Genomic DNA, 15,342 nt, shown 5'->3' on the forward strand with positions numbered 1-15,342 from the left:
GGGTAGATGTGGACTTGAGTCAGACTTTGAGTGTTTCCATCTCAGCTTGATAAAACCAGTGAAGTCTTGTGATTTGACTTTGACTCAGTAGATCCAGTTATGATGCAGGGCTGACCAGCACTGGATCTTGGTGCTCTGATAAAACTGCTAAATCCTGAAAAAACCCATATCTTGTTCAATTATCTTGCACAAATAAGCAATCAGTGTTTCAATCTATCGATGCCAGAAGAATCCAGGGGAAGTTAACAATAGGGGTGACACTGAACCTGGCAGAGGTACACCTGCAACAAAACACTAAAAGTTGGGAGCACCAGCACAGCCATACTGTAATAATAAGAGCTATTAAAGGGATAGTTTGGACTTTTTTAATGGGGATCCATCCTCAGTGTATTACTTTAGATGTTGGGCTGTTACGCCCACAGTTTGGAAGAGCAGACAGGAGTCCCAGCACAGACACTAAGCAATGAACTGTTTTAGACAGGGTTAACACACATTTTACCCACCAAAAATAGCCCACCTAAAAAAATCAACATTAATTTAAGCGTACTCATTACCTAGAATAGTTTCTCTGCTTCACATTGCCATTAGACAGCCGCCTCAACAGGGAACTGAAGCCGTTCTCTTCCCTCCTTTACATTCGCTCGCTGCAAAGCCACCAGACTCTGTGGCTTTGAAGTGAGCAAGAGAACGACCTCAGTTCCTCATCAAAAGGGCTGTCTGATGGCAATGTAAAGCGGTGAACATATTCTAAATATAGCTACATTTAAACTGATATAGATTTTTTTTGTAGGTGTTCCTTTTTAAGTTTCTGCTGAGACCGTCCTCAGCAGTACATTGCTTAGTGTCTGTGCTTGGACTATGAGTTCTTATACAACCTCATACAACCCCACAAATAACCCAAACTGGCCCTTTAAGTGATTGTGTGAAAGGATTTTTCAGCACTGGCCGACAATGCATATACTGACACAAGAACAACAGTTATTCAGTTTCAGTTAGTCTTTTTAATACTTAAGCCCTTCTGCATTAACATTAACAGGTCGGTGCCACAAATGTGCCTAAATCTGATTGCTAGAAATAGTGCAGAATCTTAAATGTCTCTTCTACATTTTACATATCATAACATCTTGTGTTTTTAAATGTTTCTGAATCCTTAAACTTTGAATCATTCGGGCCTTTTATTTCACTTTCACTCTGTGAGTAAAATGCCTTTTGTTGTCGCATCAGTTGGGCTTCTGTTGGTTTCCCTTCATTCACAGCTTTGTTTCATTTTCCAACATAACGCCTTTAGACAGTTGCACTTTAGATATTTTTAAAAAGAGAGAGTGCAGAAGTAGTTCCAGGACTAACAACTGTAACAGGCGACAAATGATCGATAGATAAATGCCACATTATTGATCTACCCCCCTACACTGTCTCTACAGGGAGTTAATGAGGAGCTGGTGTGTAAAAACCACCTGATCCTGGGTCAGCACCTCTACAAGGATCTACAGGGACGAGACTTCAACCTGTATGGAGGAGCCAGGCTGAGGAGCAAAGACAACAAGGTTTGCAATTCAGAAGACAGAGTGTAAATGTGACTGGAAAAGCTTCATTTTTTTGACCTGAGTCTTAAAATATTAAAACAATACGATGAGTCACAGGAGCTAAACTGAGGATAGAACAAATATTCCAGTGATCCTGATGCTGGAAAAGGCCTCATGAGGTATTAATGTTCAAACTGTCCATATAGTTGAAAATGATCACAAGGATACAACACTTCATTTTTATTGGTCTCACAATCAGAATAATCCAAAGCAAAAGCAGAGAGAAAGCACAACAAATTATAGATTTTGCTGAAGAAATTTCATTTGTAATTTTCATTTCATTAGTTTTGTTGATATTCATAACACACAGGTTCAATTGATACCACCCCTCTGCCTGTTTGTCAAATGAAACCTCTGTATTCTCATTAATTGATATTCATCCTTTTGTCCCGTCACCAACATCCTTTTTCCAAAAGGACTTTCTTCACAAGTAAAATCAAGACTAAAGACAATAACGTAGACATAGACATATTATGAAAATCAACTGTCTGAAAACTGAAAATCAATGTAAACTGTCTGATCATCAATCAACCCCTGCACCTTAAACTTAATATCACCTCTATCAGCGCCGTGGTCACGCCAAAATGCTCATCATCATCATCATCATCATCATCAGGACTGGCCCTGTGGAGGTCCAGTGATGCCAAGACTAGTTATTCAATATCAATCATTTTTAAGTCCAGGCTGAAAACTACTGACACGTGTCCTCTCTCCGGTCAGATTATCTTTTTTAAGTCAAGTCAATGGTATTTCTACAGCTCACTACTACCCACTAATCTGGTCAGCAGTTTTTCAGCCTGTGTGATCAGCCTGTTAGTCACATGTTCTATCATCGTTGTTGTCATATGTAATTATCATAACCTTGAGGTGGGGAAACGATATAAAGCATACAGTGTTTAATTTGGGGAAATATATAAATAGAAACTGACTGAAGCAACTACAGATAAAACTTTAACATTTTGGAATAAAAACTTTAAGCGTGCCTGCTACGTTGATATGTGCACGTCTCAGGAATACCTTGTTACCATGTGGCTGCGTACACGCTGACCTCCACTTCAAGTTGTTCTACAACAAGAACTGATACGTCTCAGCTCCGTCTGCTCTTGGTCTGTCCTACAAGTTTCTCATGCTCAGTTTGCCGCAAGTGAAAACAGTGTTTGGAAGCTTGTAGTGACACGCATCTAACAAAGATGCAAATATTCTGCAGCAGCTCACCGTCACTCCACCGTATACCACACTGTGAATGAATGGAAACACAGTGGGGACTATAAAGCCTAATTTAGCCTAATTGTGTACATTACTATTCATCTTGGTTGTTGGTTTGATCATGCCTTATAAAGACCTCCAATTTGTTGTAAGAAAAGTCAATTTCAAAGTAAATTTTTTGCCTCAAAAGTCATAGGGCACCATTTCACATATATTTTCCACATTATTCTGCAGAGACTTTCCATGAGCTACATAATACGAGCCTTCAACAACAATCACACATCATAACCTGAGAAAATAATATCAGAGTACTTAATCACATTGATGCAATAATCCCTGCTCATTGACTCACAGCGTTGCTCAAAGTGGCCTAATTAACCACGAGCTACTAGCAAAAGCTACCATGGTAAACAGCGAACAAAAAAAATCACCCCTCCCTATTTTAATGGTCTCTAACTGTGCTTTTTCACCATCAGAGAGACACTCACAGGTAAAATCTTCAGTGGGACACGATTCTCAGTGTAAATGTACGGAAACAGGGTGTTAGTAAAGTTGTGTGTGAAAGTGTGTATGTGTGTGTTGGTATGGAGATCAGAGAACGACAGTTTTCCTCCGTCAAAGTCCAGATGAACTCTGATCCTCCGGAGCTGCTTCTTCACTGTCAGATCTGTCTCTTGACCTGACATCGAGAACGCAGTGAATTTACCATTGGAGAACAAAATCCTCCACAATCCAGCCTGCGGGCGTCCGCTTATCTGGATGGACTCTCCCAACATTCCCAGTTCCCAGTCCTTGTTGTCTCCAACCTCAACGTCCCAGCTGTGAGTCCCTGAGTTGAAGCCTTCAGAGCAGAGGACGGAGCAGGAGAATTTGGTCCTTTCCAGGTTTTTTGGAAGCTGTTGTCGCTGTCCAGATCTCACACTGGTCAGATCTTCAGACACGATAAGCTCTGGGTCGGCAGAGTTTGGATCCAGAATCACAGGGGTGTAGGAGACCACCTTCTTCATCTTGTTCCAGATGTTGAAGCTCAGGTTGCCCAGGTGTTTGGCCACGTCTATCAGAGCTCCTGAGAGCAGCTGTGGATCCTCCAGCAGGGGGCGCTGCTGGATTCTTTCCACTGCAGCCTTGTAGTTGAGCAGGAATGAGACGTCTTCAGCTCTCAGCTCCTCCTCTGTGGCTCTGATGGTGTCTGAAAGAGCTGCTGTGTCTCTGCTCAGAGCCTCAGTCTTCTCCTTCATCACCTGACTCTTCTGCTCCTCTTCCTCCCTCAGAGCAGAGATCCTGGCCTCCTCTTCCTCTTGTAGGAAGTGACGAAGCTTCTTAAACTGCTCCTTAATCAGCCTCTCTGTGTTCTGGGCCTGGACCTTAATGTGTTCTGCTGTTTGGTCACAGTTTCCTTTAACTTGTTCAAAGAGCTTCAGTTTGTCCTGTAGGGGCTTCAGGGACTTCTGGAGCTCCTCTCTAAGATCCAGTGCAGCTTCATCAATCGGTCTGAATCTGTGGTTGTTGTGTGTTTTTGAGTCTCGACAGACGACACAAACTGGCTGCTGATGATCCAGACAGAAGAGTTTGAGTTTCTCAGAGTGCAGACTGCAGAGAGTCTCAGAAGCTCTCTGATCTCTCTCCAGTAATAAGGCCTCACACAAGTTTTTTAACACGAGGTTACAGGGTGGATCACTCTTTGAAGATTCCCTCTTACAGCACGGACACTCGCGTCTTTGTTTCCCCTTCCACCATCTCTGCAGACAGGACTTACAGAAGCTGTGGCTGCATGACAGAATAACAGGACCTTTGAAGACGTCCTGACAGATGGGACAACAGAAGTCCTCCTCTGATCTGAATGACATTTTGTCTCTGAGCAAAGATGAAAACACAGCAAGCAGACAGTTCACACTTCACAACGTTCCCAGAAAGTTACTTTCACTTTGAGTCGTGGCTCTTCCAGTTCGTTATGTTGAATCACCAGCAGGTTGAAGTGCAAGTGTTCAGTATTCCAGTAAATCCAGTATTCCCTCCTGCAGCTGTCCTCTCTCAGTGGACGTGTTGGTGGTTTTGGTGTGAATCTTGCTGTCTGTCTCTCAGTGCGTGTCTCTCCTCAGGGACGTGGAATTATAGGCAGTTTTTCCTGTTTGTCTGTGTTGAGTCTGAGAGGGGGTGGAGTTTTTGCCATGACTGATCATGTTTATCCTAATAGGTGTGTGTTATCAGTGACTTGATGAAAAATGTCTAGTTCCTTGTGTGTGTCATCACAAAAGATCTTTATGTCTTTACTCACCAAGTTATTGCATGTTAAAGGATAGGACCACATAGCTTGTCCACACATTTTGGTTGTGTTTGGCCATCAATGATCTGTACTGTACAGAGCTCACCAAGCATTTTGGCTTCCTGTGGGATGATGGGTGTGGACTTCCTGTTAGTTACAGCAGTGTAAGGAAGTTGTGTATTCAAATGTGTCAAAATGAAAAAAAATCCCTTTTAACAAAATGTTCCAGAAACTACGGGACCAGATGAACTAAACGCAGGATCTTAACTAGCAACTAAGTCTGGTTTAAGTGTCCAAATCATCTGTAATACGATGGAAGTGAATAGAATTTCGATTATGCTGCTCACACCAAAATTACATTTATAGCATTCAACAGCAGTATCTTTCATTCAACACACTAGAGACAGTTAGTAGCAGTAGTTAGTCGCCGTTGCTCAAGTGTTTTCATTCTTTTTCGACTTTTATGGCTTTATGCTTAGACTGATGTAGAGGTCTGTGATTTATGTAGAGATTCATCCTGATGGACAACCCCAGCAAGCAGTACACCATCATCCAGGAAGACCTACCAGCAGCCAATGGGATCATCCACATCATCGACCGGCCAATCACAAGCACACTTTCCAACACACCTGCTCGTGATGAACGGGTGAGTTAAAGGGTCACTTCACTAAATATGGAAAACTACCTAAAAACACAGGTCAACTTAACAAATATTTGAATCAAATGGAGAACAAAAAAAGAATAGTGTCTTGAATTTGAATACCATAATGCGTTTATTGTTTAAGTAACAATCTCAAAGATCTCCTTGTCGTTCTCTTTGGCAGCACCTATAGCAATAAGCAGTGATTCCAGATGTGTTTTTGGACCTCACATCACAGAGATCCAAACAGTGTTTCCTTTGTGACATCGGTCAGATGGCTGATGTGTCTAAAGTCTCATCGTCTGTAGTTATCAGACCTTTCTATGTTTATTTGGCCATTTTAATGGTTTGCTCTTGACGTTAGCAGAGACCAGATAAAATAGTATGTCATTTTACACATAAGCGAGTTAAAGACATGGATGTATAAGAGTCTGCTGGTTTGCTCTGCCTTCCCTCCCAGGTGAACCAAATGTTAATGTAAGGAGTTTCATTAGTGGGTCATCAGCTCTGAGATCATTGTGTTACCTCATCTGTCAATAGATGGTGCCTTAACAGACAATCATTTCAATAAGAATCTTGGAAATAATTATACTTTAAATGTTTGCTCAATTATTTCCTGCTAACTGGAGGGTCTAATTGTCTAACATCTAACTGTATATCTTTAACACTGATGATTTTACTGTTTTGAAAGTGAATGTCAGCAATTTCATAGTCATGTCCTTCTCATTTCCAGTTTGCTGATAAGACAATCGGAGAGATTCTGGCTAAGGATGGAAAATTTAACCGCTTCCTGTCTCTGGTTGATGTGAGCATTTTGTTCTGGCCAATAACATCACACAGACGTTTGGTTTCATCCCACAAATATACTAGAAATATGTACACACACACACACACACACACACACACACACACACACACGTACGTACAATATGTAGTGTATGTACTGTGGGAGAATGGAAAGATTCACAGCCATAACAGCAGTAACTAAGGAGAAGGTGGGACTTATTCACTTGTCAGACAACTTGGAGCCAGTTGTGGGAATTGTTGCTAAATCCTCGGTTCTGACTGTGAGGGAAAACTTACCCTTTTCCCTTACAAGGTTTCTCCTCTCAGCTGTTAGCTGACGTCATCCCAAATGATCCTATAGGTTAGAGCAGGTGACTTTAACCTCCACAGGCCTGAGCCCTGTCTCCATGTTAAGGCCTTATGTTGCCCTAATATGGCTTTCCAGACAGACAGGCACTACCGGAGTAGGAGGAAGATATGCTAGAACTCTCTGTTCTAGTCAAGGTTAGATTTTGTCTATTCCTAACAATACTGAGCAGACTAGCTGCCTCCATATTGGTCCGTAATCTAAATCTGGCCCCTCACTCAAAGGACAATATATACCTATAACGGTAAGAGAGGATCCTCAGAATTGATGCTGGCACTGCCTGCATGAACTGCTGCACTGCTAGTGTCACTTCTCCTGATCAGTAAACATTACCACAACGTAAGCCATCTGAGTCTCTCTGTGTCTGCCTCCACAATCCTTCAACAACCTCTCAGATTTCCACAACACTGACCAGATATGATGTGCATGTGTGTGTCTGCAGAACTGCGGGTCGCCTCCCCCACTGCGGGGTCCAGGACCGTTGACTGTGTTCATCCCCACCAACCAGGCCGTGGACCGAGCCAGAGATGGCAGCATCTTGTACATGCTGAACGATGTAGGTGTAATTAGTTCTTAATGCTTTAATTTACTGGGTGTATTTGGGATTTGTGTAGATAACATGCTTGAAAGGACACATCAGCAACAACAAATCACATTATAAGACGAAAACCAACAATCTGTTTAAGTCTAAATATCAATACACTGTGACTTCTTAACCTCAGTCTCAGTCATTTCATAGCATAATGTCAACAACCCCCCCAGCCACCAACCGTTAGCCATTTTAGCTATCACTATGCTATGTACACATTATCAGGACTTTTCAATGAATTAATGAATTCTGCTCTTTTTCTAAGGCCAAACATAAACTTCAGGAACTTCTCAGACACCATGTGTTCTCGCAGGCTGTGGTAAGTCACCCCCCCCCCCCCCCTCCTTAATCAATCCACCCTCCTGTCACACCTCCCTTCTGTCATAGTTTTTCCTGATCCCATTCCTGTTCTCCAGAGGATGAACCCTCTAAATGTAACAACCTTTCTGTTAAGGCCATCCTCAGGACAAAGTTTACATTTTTATCTCTACGGCTGTTAAAAACAAAACATTTTAGTTTATGATTTTTCTTATTTTGTAGCTGACAGTGGACGAGTTGGCTGCTCTCCCTCAGATTCAGACGATGGCCAATCAAATTGTCACCATCACGATGTCCGATGATGTAAGTGTCTCTGATTGGTTCTTCACAGAGCTTCTCATAACTTGACTCGTCTTCTGACTAATTCACAGTAAACATTAGCAATTTTACATTAACACCAGGTGCCCCCCCTCCTTTCCTCTTCAGGGTCAGATCCTGTTGGGTGAGAAGGGCGTCCATCTGGCAGACACCAACATTGTGGCTTCTAACGGGATCATCCATATGATTGATGGACTTCTCTACCCGCCCTCCATCCTTCCCATCCTGCCTCACCGCTGTGATGTCATCAAGAGCAAAATCACTGTGGTGAGCAGAGGGAGGCTGAGAGTTGAATTAAATTATGGTTGAAATAATTTTGGGTGGCTTCTCGTAATTTGGGGTCCTTTTGTACTATTTTGGTAGTTTTTCCTCTGATAGACAGATAATCCTCTTATAAACTAAATATAAAGGAGTGTGTGTGTGTGTGTGTGTGTGTGTTTTCAGGGTCCATGTGTTCACTGCAGTTACCTCTTTGAGACTGCGTGTCCAGATGGCAGCACTGAAATGGTAAAACACATTGTTATACTGCAAAGTTTCTATTCTGTTCTGTTCTGTTCTGTTCTACAGAGCACCCCAGGCAGTCATACGGTAAAAAAAATATTGATGTGGAAATCTGTGCAAATGGATCAGTAAACTGGTGGAAAATATATTGAGGAGCTTTTGGTAAAGTTGTGTTCATGGAAACATTAATACTTCCGATGTGACCTCTGCCCCTCCAGAATAAAAGAGTTGAAGTTTATGGTGTTATGGTGATGTCAGTTGAGAGCGCAGATTAGAATTGATGTTGTGAAAGTAAAATACTAAAACAGCTGTTCTCTCAGAAGAAAGTGACGATCAATTGATCAGTCTAACTTAGACACTGAGAGCCACTTGTACAACGGCTAACTCACGTGTTCCCAGACTGTTAAGATATTTCCAGCAACATTCTATGTGAAACCCGGTGGGCAATATGGACGAGAACAGAAAGCTAGCAGCTGTGTGTGTGTCTGTCTCCAGGAGAGTCATCAGAAAGGCTGTGAATACACCACGTCTCCTCTCAGGCCAACACTCAGCACGGGCTGCGCCAAATTCTGCAACGCCACCAAACAGGTGAGATCACTGCATCAGGAGCTTTGCTTTTGTTGTTAACTTCATTCAGGTGTCTTTCTTATGAATGATGCTTTCAAGTGAAAAATTATTTTGACTGTTTGTGTGGTATTTCTGGTTGGTGTTGAAATGCAGGGAAATATGATTCAGCATTTTTTGTCACCAAAAGCTTTTTTTAGTGACATCACCCACAAACCCCCCTCAAATTAGAAACCTCACAAGAATCTCATTGAAATCTGGAGGACATAATAAGTAAAAGTACTCAGCGTTCCCAGAAGAACTCAGAACTAAGCAAAGTGAAGCAGCTTTTAGTTTCTGTGCTCCCCACCTTTAGGAGAGCTTCTTGAACACATAAACTATCAGCGCATTGAAATCAGGCCTTAAAACATTGTTGTTTACTGTGACTTTCCAATAATAAAGGTACATCACTGTTTTTTTTAATTTGTAACTATTTATATACATGCTTTTATTGTATTTGAATGCATCTTCTCTTAAGCTTTAACTGTTTATTTTCTTGTGCTTTTATTATCTTTTACATGAAATTTAATGTCTCTGTGTTTTTATTGTGTTTTATGTCCCTGTAAAGCACTTTGAACGGCCTTGTGTCTGAAAGGTGCTATATGAATAAAATTGCCTTGCCTAAAAGTACAATAATTATGATAGTTTTTCAACTCTTAAGCGGCTATAATCAGTATTCTGTATTAACAGAGGTACTTGTGTGTGAACAGGGTGACTCATAGTAACCAACCCAAAGGTCAACATCACCTGACTCTGCAGGTGCCCTCAGCTCCACAGAACCTTTCAGTGTTTTTCAGCAACTTTTATGTTTTGGTTCACTCTCGCCGCTCTGATAACGTTGTCTGTGGCTGCAGCAGGCAGCTGTTTTCAGCAAAGCTCCAAAAACACTGTGCACTACGTACTCAGCATCAGTCACAGTCAGAGACCAGCTGGTGAACATAGTGGAGCATTTAGCAGCTAAAGAAGCAGATACTTCCCTCAGGAGTTGGTAGAGATCATAAACGGAGTTTAAACAGAGTGAATATTGGACTCACATCCATCATTTGGGCATCACAAACATCACTCCAAATGGATCACACTGTTGTTCTGTATCTGCTGAATGTGTAAATAAGCAACTGTTTGCTAACACATTCAAACCATATCAGCTTAAGAGATGATAAGATGTCAGTGTGTTCACTCCTTGTATTCAGTATCTTGTGTAGTTTGTGTATGTTATGTATGTTTTAAACTCTGTGTGTGTGTGTGTGTGTGTGGTAACAGGTAGCAGAGTGCTGTAAGGGTTTCTACGGTCCGGACTGTAAACCCTGCATTGGAGGATTCCAGCATCCCTGCTACGACAAAGGAACGGTGAGCACCAAACAAACCACTTTGTCATCCAAGCCTTGATTGCCAATCATGCGTTTTATTCATTTGTTTGTTTGTCTGTCATATTACCACATGCAGTGCTTTGACGGTATCCATGGCAATGGTTCGTGCAGCTGCCAGTCAGGCTTCAAGGGTGTCGCCTGCCACATCTGCTTGGATCCATCCAAGCATGGAGACAAGTGTGACGAAGGTAGCGGCTCCTCCTTCGCAAGGAAGTCAAAGAGCAACTTGACACCTGTGAAATGTTCAAAGTGCCAGTTCACACATTCAAACAAGACAGCTGCATCTGAAATCACTCTCCGCTTCACTAATTCACCACTCCCAATGTAATAAACACTCAATAGTCAACAGTATAGTGAGTGGTAAATTGAGATTTCGGACACCTGTGTCATGTCTCAACAGCAATTTTCATTTGCCAAAATTGCCAAGCATTGCATTGTGGGATTGTTGGCAGAAAGTAAAGTGCATGCCAGGGACACTACTATTCTGTTCCATTGTGGGATATTTGAGGACACATTATAGTGGATAGATTTAAACACTCACAATGACGGACAGTAAATGTAGCGCACTATATAATAAATGGGGAGTGAGTTTGCACACAGACGAAGAGTCTGAATCCATGTTAGTGACTCATTGAGAATGCATTTATTGGCACTTCATTCAAAGATTGCGGAGACATATCACTTAAAAGCATAAATGGCAACGTCATGATGGAGGCAGAATTAAGGGATCATCCAAGTCAGGATTCATCTTCTGGTCCATGATTTTTACTCTGACAAGGAATCATCCATTAGTCCCATTTTCTATTTTCTATTGTAACAGTACCTGTGTATAGACCTGCAGACCTGTATAGACTTGAAGTGTACAACTTGTTCAGTTTTGTAAGCGTTACTCTGCTGCATTCAGAGGCTGCAAAGAACCCTCATATAGAAAAGTAGTTTGTGCCCAGTGGTGTGTTTTACCTGGTGTTACACTGCTTGACTCTTGACTGACGAACCTGAAATGATCAAATGACTTGTGTGTCTGCAGAGTGTCGCTGTCTCCACGGTGTGTGTGATAACCGTCCAGGCAGCGGTGGTATTTGTCGGAGAGGATCCTGCATGGAGGGATTCTCTGGAGAAAACTGTGACAAAAGGGCCACACCCTGCAACTCTGATGGGCTGCTCGAACACTGTCACATCCACGCATACTGTGAAAAAACAGGACTGAATACTAAGTAAGATACCACTAATACCATGACTGTTATTAATAAAACATCCAATGAAAATGTCATTCAACTAAACAAAAACCTTGTTTAGTTCTGTTTTCATCTGTGACTTTTTAGTCACTTTTTATGGTGTGCATTTTTAGTAAGCAGCTATCACCATCTTGATGTTTACAGTGTGTTTAGCCCATGTCACTCCGCTCTGCAGTCATGTGACAGAAGCAGGATTCACTCACAGTTCACTACAATACTGACTGGGTTTCGCTTCCCACACGCAGCTACAACATTAGATGCAATTAATGCAGCAATGTTCCTTTAGTGAGCATCTAGAGGAAGATTTAGATGGCTGACAGCCAACATTAATCTGCACTTCTGAAGGCCCTTAAACACAGAGAATTGTCTACTGAAATTATTGCTCATGTTTGATCCACAGTTAGTGGTAATGTGTCATTGTTGCAATGTTGGCCTCCCTGTTTTTATTTCTTTTTTTTGGCCCAATTCTTTGTTCCACATCTTGTGTAATTGTTAGTAGGACTGTAGATAGATTTAGTCCATAAACGTGTTACTTGAGGCTCTAGGGAGGAGAGTGTCAGACCAGTTGGTCCACTGCTGGTCCAGACTGAAATATCTCATCAACTATTGGATGGATTTCCATGACATGTACAGACATTCATGGTTCCCAGAGGATGAACGCTACTGACTTTGGTGATCCCCTGCGTTTTCTGCCAGCGCCAACCTTGAGGTTGACATTTGTGGTCTACAGAGAAAAACCTCAGTATTCATGTCCCTCAGGGAATTGATTGATTAAACCACTGGTTTGCTTTATGGCCAAATACCTGCAATACCAATGACATTCATACCGGCCGCAGCTGTTTGCCTTTAGTGTCACTTTGCAATCTTAACATGCTAGCACACTAAACTAAGATGGTAAACATTACACTTGCTAAACATCAGCACGCTAGCATAATTATTTTGACCATGTTAGCATTTCATCAACACCAGGAGGCTTCAGCTCCGCACTAGAGGCTGTCCAGGTGCTCATCCAGGTGTTTTACATCTCCCACCTGAACCACTGCAGCACTTTCCTCTCTGACGTGTGTTTGTGACCTGTTGGTTTACAGCGACACTTCAGGCTGATCAGCTAATCATCAGCTGATGTCAATGAACCCTGAACTGTACTAACTTTACACCCATTCATACATCCACGTGTACATCCCGTATGACTGTCGCTAGCTGAGAGCTGATCACCTACAACCCAGTTATCATTTACCATGATTTAAAGGAGCATTCAGTGAATATCACAGCTGAGGGCAGCGCAGTGGTTAGTGCTGTTTCCTCACAGCGAGAAGGTTCTGGGCTCAAATCTGCTGGCTGGCAGGTTTGCAGTTTGAGCCTTGAACCTTTCTGTGTGGAGTTAGTATGTTCTCCCCCATGTACTCCGGCTTCCTCCCACCATCCAAAGACATGCAGGTTAGGTTAATTGGTGACTCTGTCTCTATGTGTTGGCCCTGTGATTACTTTGTGTTTACTGTGTGTGTTTGTGTGTGTGTGTGTGTGTGTGTGTGTATGTGTTGTACCAGATGTGTGTGTAGGGATGGATATGAGGGTGATGGTCACTCTTGTTCTCCAATCAACTTCTGCCTGAAGAGCGACCGTGGAGGCTGCAACATCAATGTAAGACTTACTGCTCATGCGTGTGTGTGTGTGAATGGTGCACTCATAACTATTTCAACCTCGTTTCCCAATTGACTCAAAAATAATCTGCAACACCCTCTCACCAATAACTAAAAATGATAAAACCAGATTATCAAGATATTGAATTGGTACAGAAGATTTCACCTTTGATTAATTATGACAAGACAGAAAGAGTTTTAATTTGAGTAACCGCATTAAAATATTCACATCTTCTTTTTTTGTTTAATATCTTTTTAATGGAGAAATTCTTTTCACTATAACCACAGATGAGCAGAAGTGAAATTAGATATTGTCACATTTATGGAAAAACTAATGAAATTCACCATATTCATTCACCATTGTTTATTTTTAAACTGAGCTACTGAATAACACAATATATCACTTACAATTACACTCAAAATTATTCAACCTCCGTTGCAAATTAGGTGTTTAAATTAAATTTACGAACTTTCAGCTATGTTCAATGTGCAACTCAAACAAGAACAATTGAAATAGCTCAACACAACTAATATTACAGGTGGTTTCTCCAAATTCAACACAATATGCCACTTTTAATGACTAATGCAGTCTTGACAAGCATCTTTAGTACTTAGTACTTAGTAGAGCACCCTTTTGCTGTTATGACCTGCTGCACTGATGCACAGCCAGACACCAGGTTCTGACAGCGTTCCTGAGGAATCTGAACCCGTTCCTCATGAGGAACAGCCTCCAGCTCTCTGATATTCTTGGGTTTGCTCGCTGCAACCACCTTCTTCAAATCCCACCAGAGATTTTCTATGGGGTTCTAGTCAAGAGACTGTGAAAGCCACTCTAGTATCTTCCAGGAGTTTTTCTGGAGCCAAGCCTTGGTGGACTTTGAAATGTGCTTGGGATCATTGTCCTGTTGGAAGGTCCAATGATGTCTGAGCTTCAGCTTCCTCACAGACGGCACAATGTTTTCTCTGAATAATTTTGAGTGCAACTGTAGTTGTGTCACGCCAACAAATAAGTCTCATGTTCAGACAAGAGGGCAAATCTATAAAAATGTGTTCTAAGGCCTGAAAGCTGAGATAGTGCCTGCAGACCAAATACTAACAGGAAGACAAAAAAGCCTCTTGGAGCGTTGACGTAAACCCAACAGGAAGTCGGCCATTTTGAATTAAGTGTCAAAATTTCAGCGATTTATAGTGGTTGTAAATGAGCGAACTAGTCCGAGGGGGTTGAAGCGATCAGCTTCAAACTCGGTCAGCTGGTAGAACAACTATTCAAGATGAAAATTTATCAAAAGCTTTATATAATCTTTTACGGTTTGCCCAAGGCATCAGTACACCAAAAGTTCACCTTGACCTTAATCTGGAGCCTGTGGCTGCCTTTTGTTCACAGATGTACTCTGGTCCGATGTAAAGCCTTGTATGTAATGAGCAGGATTTTAAATGAGAAGTGTGTTTTGTCCTGGTCAGGAGTTTGGCTGTAGAGTTCTGCACAGTCTGAAGCTTGAGCATTAAGGCAGGTAAATGAAGCATCACAAAAGTCTATGGAAGGGTATAAAAGCGTGAATATTTTACAGTATTGCTGTAAGTGCTTTATTTCTCTTACCTGCAACTTTATACTTCTACCCCACTACATTTCAGAGGTAAATATTTTACTTTTTCCCTTCACTTCATTTGTCTGACAGTTTTAGTTACGTGTCAGATTACAGTTGTCCAGTGAAAACCATGTATTTCCAGATTGTGATAAACTGAGGGATGAGTTGTAAAATGGGTTATGGATTGAGAAAATTCTCCTCCTTTGTAAGCAAAATAATCTAGTTAAACCCTCCTTGGATCAATTGGATAACAAGCTGTTTTTAGAGATTCGTGGTTGGACCTGAATACTCATTTTCCACCTCTGGTTAACACACCCACAGCCTAACATCACCTGTGTGT

The 15,342-nt window shown here is 41.7% G+C and overlaps 2 protein-coding genes across 3 annotated transcripts in view; one reads left to right on the plus strand and one right to left on the minus strand.

Moving 5' to 3' along the window:
* stab1 (stabilin 1) overlaps nucleotides 1–15,342 on the plus strand; it is a 101,497-nt gene that overhangs the window by 12,683 nt on the left and 73,472 nt on the right. The window contains exons 13-25 of the mRNA XM_070837451.1: nucleotides 1,422–1,544; nucleotides 5,561–5,698; nucleotides 6,426–6,497; nucleotides 7,288–7,401; nucleotides 7,700–7,753; nucleotides 7,975–8,055; nucleotides 8,179–8,337; nucleotides 8,515–8,577; nucleotides 9,067–9,159; nucleotides 10,435–10,521; nucleotides 10,618–10,729; nucleotides 11,569–11,755; nucleotides 13,324–13,417. Of these exons, the coding sequence (XP_070693552.1) occupies nucleotides 1,422–1,544; nucleotides 5,561–5,698; nucleotides 6,426–6,497; nucleotides 7,288–7,401; nucleotides 7,700–7,753; nucleotides 7,975–8,055; nucleotides 8,179–8,337; nucleotides 8,515–8,577; nucleotides 9,067–9,159; nucleotides 10,435–10,521; nucleotides 10,618–10,729; nucleotides 11,569–11,755; nucleotides 13,324–13,417 (1,377 nt within the window). The remainder of the gene's footprint in view (nucleotides 1–1,421; nucleotides 1,545–5,560; nucleotides 5,699–6,425; nucleotides 6,498–7,287; nucleotides 7,402–7,699; nucleotides 7,754–7,974; nucleotides 8,056–8,178; nucleotides 8,338–8,514; nucleotides 8,578–9,066; nucleotides 9,160–10,434; nucleotides 10,522–10,617; nucleotides 10,730–11,568; nucleotides 11,756–13,323; nucleotides 13,418–15,342) is intronic.
* LOC139207687 (nuclear factor 7, ovary-like) lies at nucleotides 2,053–4,670 on the minus strand. 2 transcript variants are annotated; one of them, XM_070837430.1, is made up of 3 exons: nucleotides 3,299–4,670; nucleotides 2,668–2,674; nucleotides 2,053–2,232 (listed from the first exon to the last, which is right to left on the minus strand). In XM_070837430.1, the coding sequence occupies exons 1-3, from the start codon at nucleotides 4,634–4,636 to the stop codon at nucleotides 2,111–2,113; spliced, it is 1,467 nt and encodes a 488-aa protein (XP_070693531.1). In that variant the 5' UTR covers nucleotides 4,637–4,670; the 3' UTR covers nucleotides 2,053–2,110. The 2 variants fall into 2 exon arrangements, with proteins under 2 accessions (XP_070693531.1, XP_070693540.1); XM_070837439.1 differs by lacking the exons at nucleotides 2,053–2,232; nucleotides 2,668–2,674 and having other exon boundaries at nucleotides 3,242–4,670.

Source organism: Pempheris klunzingeri, chromosome 2 (genome assembly GCF_042242105.1).
Source record: "Pempheris klunzingeri isolate RE-2024b chromosome 2, fPemKlu1.hap1, whole genome shotgun sequence".
Lineage (NCBI taxonomy): Eukaryota > Metazoa > Chordata > Actinopteri > Acropomatiformes > Pempheridae > Pempheris > Pempheris klunzingeri.